Source organism: Schistocerca americana, chromosome 3, assembly GCF_021461395.2.
Source record: "Schistocerca americana isolate TAMUIC-IGC-003095 chromosome 3, iqSchAmer2.1, whole genome shotgun sequence".
Lineage (NCBI taxonomy): Eukaryota > Metazoa > Arthropoda > Insecta > Orthoptera > Acrididae > Schistocerca > Schistocerca americana.
In genome coordinates, this window is record NC_060121.1 from 795,176,039 (window position 1) to 795,183,543 (window position 7,505).

The 7,505-nt window shown below is 41.6% G+C and overlaps 1 protein-coding gene across 1 annotated transcript; it reads right to left on the minus strand.

Annotated features, from left to right (window-relative positions):
- Positions 1-1,333: 1,333 nt before the first annotated feature.
- On the minus strand, positions 1,334-2,439 carry LOC124605715 (EKC/KEOPS complex subunit TP53RK). Its single transcript, XM_047137588.1, has 2 exons — positions 2,093-2,439; positions 1,334-2,011 (listed from the first exon to the last, which is right to left on the minus strand). Exons 1-2 carry the CDS (start codon positions 2,286-2,288, stop codon positions 1,503-1,505), a joined length of 705 nt encoding a protein of 234 aa, XP_046993544.1. The 5' UTR covers positions 2,289-2,439; the 3' UTR covers positions 1,334-1,502.
- Positions 2,440-7,505: the final 5,066 nt, after the last annotated feature.

Below are 7,505 nucleotides of genomic sequence, written 5' to 3' on the forward strand. Positions count from 1 at the left end.
GGGCTATGCAAGGTGTCTGTGAGGTGGTCAATAATTATAATGTCAATAAAATCAGCCAACAAACTATATCATTCAGTAGTGGATGGTATGACAACAAAATTGTATACAATTTTTTTATGTTTGTCAAAATTATTATTTCAGCATCAAATTTATTTTCCTGTAAACATGTGCTATTGGTATATTAAATTCATTTGATAATCTATGGAGTGAGGAGTCAATGACCATATATAACACACAAGAAGTGTTAGGTGTAAGATAGGCAAACAGTGTTGAATATTGTACTTTAAGCTTTTGAACGCTAATACATAATCAGCACACACATTTGCAGCACTTTCACACTTATTCTCTCTCTTGTCAGTGTGGCTTGACAGCTGTAAGTCGTAGCCTCAGAATTGTTAGTTGCAGAAAAGAAAATATGGAAGTAACAGGCGAGTGAGGATGATGAGACAACATGATTAAGAACAGCTCACAAGGCCCAAGCAAGGTAGTGGCAGTTTACACCTATACCTACATATATACACCATGCAAACAACTGTAAGCTGCTCAAAAGAGGGTCTTAGTAATGTACCACATGTTAATGTTTTTTCCCATTTCAACTGAATATGAAGCATGGGAAGAATGACTGTTGAAAAGCCTCTGTAAATGCTGTACCTGTGTCTCTGCACTCCCTACAGGAACAATACATTGCAGCCTGGAATACTTAACGCTGGAAATGTGAAACTTTGTAAGTATGCTTTTGTGAGATAGTTTGCATTTACACGAGTGATGATAAGATAAAATAAAGTTGAAGTACTTAGCAGCACAGGAGAAGACCATTAAGATATCATCAGTAGATAATCAACAATGAGAATGGGTCCATGACAAGTTATAATACATTTAAATTCAGCCCTAAATGCAATTTAGGCACTATATAGCAACAAATTTAAAGCTACTGTGTGTGGGGGGGGGGGGGGGGGGGGAGGTGGAAATGCTCAATGGTTACAATTGAAAGTATCAGCAAAGGTCAATAAAGATGGTGCACAACCTTAGACTGAACACTGATGAGAAAGGAAATTGGATATGCCTTTTTCAATATAAATATCACAGCAGCTGCCTGAAAATATTTCAGAAAGCCACAAAATTCCTAAATCTGGATTGCCTGAAGCTTTTAGTTTTCAATTCTAAATGACTTCTAAATGTGAGTTCAGTGTCTTAATCACTGAGTCACTTCATTAGTTGGAGTGATTAATCACGGTGCTTGTCCAGGCAATAGATATGGAATATGAATATGGAATGGAACTGCTACAGGTACTCAATCAGAGGAATGTAATAAGTCACATAAATATTACAATACTTCAAATTGCAACTGCAGTTCTTTATATTTGAAGCACAGTTTTCCATACAGGCCTACATCAATGTCAAGTTGTATTTCTTAGTATAGTACTGGGAACGCAACACAGGGCCACCATAGTCTCATTACTTGTTCTTAGGTTCTGTAATTTGCTGTAACCATCAATCAGAATTTATCCAACCATTGTCCGTTTTCGTCCTCTTGCTCGCACATCTTCGAGTTTCTTCAAAACGTCAGCAGATTGCTTCTTGTTCTGCTTTTTATATGCATTCACTACTTCTTGAAAAAATAAATCTGCGTTTTGATGCGTGCTGATTATTGCTCTTTCAAGCACGTATAAGTCAACACCTTTATCCTCTGCATTTGACTCTATGTAACTAAGACCAAAGTCTATTAAAACCAAACTGTTCACAGTAGTCTCTTCGTTATTTAAAAGAATATTCGAGGTAGTTAGGTCGCCGTGTATTATGTTATTGGCGTGCATAATACCTATAGTTTTCCCAATCTCATGTGCTAAATCAGTCAACCGTTTTCCTAGCGCGGTACGAGTATGTTCGACAGATGAACCATTCTCTTGTAGATTTGTTATGAAATCTTTCGCAGTCACACATTGATGGAGGTCTTCCATGAATATTCTTCTGGTTTCAAAATCCACATAATAAATTGCAGGAGTACGTAAACCTGAAATTAAAGAAACTGCTTTAACGAGGTGAATGCAAATCGTCTTTTTTAATATAAAAAACTTAAAGCACAACTGTATACCTGCCATCTTACACCGGAGATTAGCTCGAGCTTCGCCTTTTATTCTTTCCTTTGTCAGGTAATCATCCAGATCGGGGTGGCGGTAACTCTTTTTGAATCGTTCCTTCACTATTGTAGGCTTTCCTAGATATGAGCCTCTATAAAGTTTGGCCTCTGCCCCTTGTTTTATCAGTGTGAAATGCTGCTCAAATCCCATGGTAAAGCATATAATCCATGAAACTGAATAAGTATCCCGCTCTACATCCTACTGAGTAACAACTGAACAAGATGTAAACATAAACAATTACACTGAAGCGTGGCCACGAGTTCCAGTTCCAAGCAAAGATCTACATCACGTAAGATAGTCTTTTTGCGATTGGCATTTCATTCCAAAGATCCTCCTCTGTGTTTTAAATTTAGTTTTACACAGGCTACAGCCGTGTTCAGACACACATCAGAAGTGGCGCCACAGCTTGTGACTTGTTGTAGTGGCATCGTGATTTATCGTTCACACAGGATGCCACAAACTCTACGAAGTAGTGCAGCTTTCAATATGGTGTCAACAGAAATCATATGGGTGGATATGAATGTTACAGTTTAGCTTATGGCCTTAGAGCTGTGACAAGAGTTAAATACAAGGAAAATAAAACCCAAACGCTGGATCCGGAAATAGGTAAAACAAAGGAAAGAAACACATTTATAAAAGAAATAGCACTCAGAGACGAAAATGCTGTTTGCAATGGCAAACTAACAAACAGCTAGCACATAAATATCATCTGTATACGCGCCACTCTTTCAAGATTTTAGAAGCTTATTGTATTCGTTGATATGTTGTTGCTGTGGTCTTCAGCCCAAAGACTGGTCTTATGCAGCTCTCCATGCTACTCTATCCTATGCAAGCCTCTTCATCTCTAAGTAACTACTGCAACCTACATCCCTCAGAATATGCTTACTGCATTCCTCTCTTGGTCTCCCTCTACGATTTTTACCCCCGCCCCCTTTCCCCCTCCCCACGCTTTCTGTCAGTACTAAATTGGTGATCCCTTGATGCCACAGAATGTGTCCTGCTAATGTTCTTTTACTCAGGGTGTATAACAAATTTTTCTTATCCCCAATTCAGTTCAGTATCTCCTCGTTAGTTACGCGACCTATCGATCTAATCTTTAGCATTCTTCTATAGCACCAAATTTCAAAAGCTTCTATTCTCACCTTGTCTAAACTGTTTATCGTCCATGTTTCCCTTCCATACATGCATACATTCCACACAAATACTTTAGGAAAGGTCTTACTGCCACTTAGATCAATTCTATATGCAGTTATTTTGCTAAGTGCCGCATTTCCTAATCTAATTCCCTCAGCATCATCTTATTTAATTCGACTACATTCCATTATCCTCATTTTGCTTTTATTGGTGTTCATCTTATATCCTTTCAAGACACTGTCCATTCCATTCAACTGCTCTTCCAGGTCCTTTGCTCTCTCCGACAGAATTACAATGACATCGGCAAACTTCAAAGTTTTCTTCTCCTTGGATTTTAATTCTTACTCCAAATTTTTCTTTTGTTTCCTTTACTGCTTGCTAAATATACAGATTGAATAACATCAGAGATAGGTTACAACCCAATTTCACTTCCTTCGCAACCAATGCTTCCCTTTTGTACCCCTAAACTCTTGTAACTGCCATCTGGTTTCTACACAAATTGTAAATAGCCTTTCACTCCCTGTATTTTACCCCTGCCACCTTCAGAATCCGAAACAGAATATTCCAGTCAACATTGTCAAAAGCTTTCTCTAAGTATACAAATGCTAGAAATGTAGGTTTGCCTTTCCTTAACCTATCTTCTAATATAAGTCGCAGGGTCAGTATTGCCTTCCATGTTCCTACATTTCTCCGGAATCCAAACTGATCCTCTCTGTGGCTGGCCTCTACCAGTTTCTCCATTCTTCTGTGAAGAATTCGAGTTAGTATTTTGCAGCCGTGGCTCATTAAACTGATAGTTCGGTAATTTTCACATATGTCAACACCTGCTTTCTTTGGGATTGGAATTAGTGTATTCTTCTTTAAGTCTGAGGGTGTTTCGCCTGTCTCATACATCTTGCTCACCAGATGGTAGAGTTTTGTCAGGGCTGGCTCTTCCAAGGCTATCAGTAGTTCTAATGGAAAATTATCTACTCCTGGGGCCTTGTTTTGGCTTAGCTTTTTCAGTGCTCTGTCGGACTCTTCACGCAGTATCATATCTCCCATTTCATCTTCATCTATGTCCTCTTCCATTACCATAATATTGCCCTCAAGTACATCTCCATTGTATAGACCCTCTATACACTCCTTCCACCTTCTTTCCCTTCTTTGCTTAGGACTGTTTTTCCATCTGAGCTCTTGACATTCATGCAGGTGGTTCTGTTTTCTCCTAAGGTCTCTCAAATTTTCCTGTAGGCTATATCTACCTTACTCCTAGTGATATATGCTTCTACATTCTTACATTTGCCCTCTAGCCAATCCTGCTTAGCCATTTTGCACTTCCTGATCAAATACATACTTTGTAGACTCAACTCTGTACCACTCAGCACAGAAAACGACCAGAAAGAACTAAATGTTATCACAAAAATACCAACAAACAATGTGTACAATAACAGTCTAATCACAAAATTAAATAAAAAAGTTAAGTAATAAATATAGCCAATAAACACAATAGATATACAGACAGAAACGACAACACGCAAAGCACATCACAAACTAGCACACACAGAGACAGAACAACAACAAAAGACTACATGAAAACAAAGAAGAAGTTCAAGATAGTACACAGTGGAGTGCAAAGGCAGATCCACAAGTAAAATAACAAACATTTTGAAAAGGTAATGCATAAACAATGTATTCAAAAAAGACACTTGAGTCCAAAAGTACCGTTCCAAAAATAACAAAAGCCATAGTCAGCTTCCAGAGAGCAGGAATATACCAACTACAATGCAGCACATATAGTGGAAGGTATGTAGCACTAACCAGCAGGACATTCGACACCCAATACAAAAACAATGTAAATCTAGGCCAAGCCATTCAATTTTTGCACAACATTCAACAGAAAGTATTCACAAACCTACTACAAGACTGGAAGGCATGTAAATAGAATAAATAATGAAAAACACCTTCTAATGTTACATGGAAATTATCATGTATACTAAGCAAAGGCTGAGAAGAAGTTACTACTAAATGACCCAATGTGTACAACTAACCACGAACTGTTTACAGTCACTGATGACATAATAGACAGAAATTACAAATAGAAGATCACAAATTCCATTTATCTCCTAACTATATAATAATGAAAAAGAAAAACAACAATAGCAGCAACAACAACAAAAACAATAATAATAATAAACCCCATGGAGGCCCAGAAAAAGAATAGGCCTCCAGTATGTTCTGCCAGTCGTAAAAGGCGACGAAAAGAACAAACCACTAATAGGGCTAACCCCCCTTTTAGTGTGATTAGTTGGTTCAGGACAGAACTAATGAAGCCTCGGACAAGCGCTGTCATGGTCGGGGATGACACTTGAACCCTATGCCCGTCCAGAATGGTAACGACACTGCTAGCCACACGGAAAATGATTTAAATCCAAATAGAGGTGTTTTGCAGGATATGCTTCCTGCAACCACCCTAGAAGGAAAACAAAGACAGAGGATGAGATGGTCAGATGAAGTTAACCGACACCTCATGTTCTGTTATTACCAACCAACAAACTTAAGAACCAACACAACTGGATACAGATCACAAATACACTCCTGGAAATTGAAATAAGAACACCGTGAATTCATTGTCCCAGGAAGGGGAAACTTTATTGACACATTCCTGGGGTCAGATACATCACATGATCACACTGACAGAACCACAGGCACATAGACACAGGCAACAGAGCATGCACAATGTCGGCACTAGTACAGTGTATATCCACCTTTCGCAGCAATGCAGGCTGCTATTCTCCCATGGAGACGATCGTAGAGATGCTGGATGTAGTCCTGTGGAACGGCTTGCCATGCCATTTCCACCTGGCGCCTCAGTTGGACCAGCGTTCGTGCTGGACGTGCAGACCGCGTGAGACGACGCTTCATCCAGTCCCAAACATGCTCAATGGGGGACAGATCCGGAGATCTTGCTGGCCAGGGTAGTTGACTTACACCTTATAGAGCACGTTGGGTGGCACGGGATACATGCGGACGTGCATTGTCCTGTTGGAACAGCAAGTTCCCTTGCCGGTCTAGGAATGGTGGAACGATGGGTTCGATGACGGTTATGTACCGTGCACTATTCAGTGTCCCCTCGACGATCACCAGTGGTGTACGGCCAGTGTAGGAGATCGCTCCCCACACCATGATGCCGGGTGTTGGCCCTGTGTGCCTCGGTCGTATGCAGTCCTGATTGTGGCGCTCACCTGCACGGCGCCAAACATGCATACGACCATCATTGGCACCAAGGCAGAAGCGACTCTCATCGCTGAAGACGACACGTCTCCATTCGTCCCTCCATTCACGCCTGTCGCGACACCACTGGAGGCGGGCTGCACGATGTTGGGGCGTGAGCGGAAGACGGCCTAACGGTGTGCGGGACCGTAGCCCAGCTTCATGGAGACGGTTGCGAATGGTCCTCGCCGATACCCCAGGAGCAACAGTGTCCCTAATTTGCTGGGAAGTGGCGGTGCGGTCCCCTACGGCACTGCATAGGATCCTACGGTCTTGGCGTGCATCCGTGCATTGCTGCGGTCCGGTCCCAGGTCGACGGGCACGTGCACCTTCCGCCGACCACTGGCGACAACATCGATGTACTGTGGAGACCTTACGCCCCACGTGTTGAGCAATTCGGCGGTACGTCCACCCGGCCTCCCGCATGCCCACTATACGCCCTCGCTCAAAGTCCGTCAACTGCACATACGGTTCACGTCCATGCTGTCGCGGCATGCTACCAGTGTTAAAGACTGCGATGGAGCTCCGTATGCCACGGCAAACTGGCTGACACTGACGGCGGCGGTGCACAAATGCTGCGCAGCTAGCGCCATTCGACGGCCAACACCGCGGTTCCTGGTGTGTCCGCTGTGCCGTGCGTGTGATCATTGCTTGTACAGCCCTCTCGCAGTGTCCGGAGCAAGTATGGTGGGTCTGACACACCGGTGTCAATGTGTTCTTTTTTCCATTTCCAGGAGTGTATATACAACATTTATTACTAGATACCCAGAATTAAATTTTTTAACACAACAATCACTAGCTGATCAGATTCGTGTAACAATAAAAAATAACAGGATACCCCAGTCAGAATTAGAAAACATCAAACAACAAGTACAACAAATACTGGAACAAAATAATGTGCAATCAGAAGAAGAAGGAAATATAGTAATGGACTCAAGCATCCCAGAGCAAACAAACAAAGAACAACATGCATCAATTAAA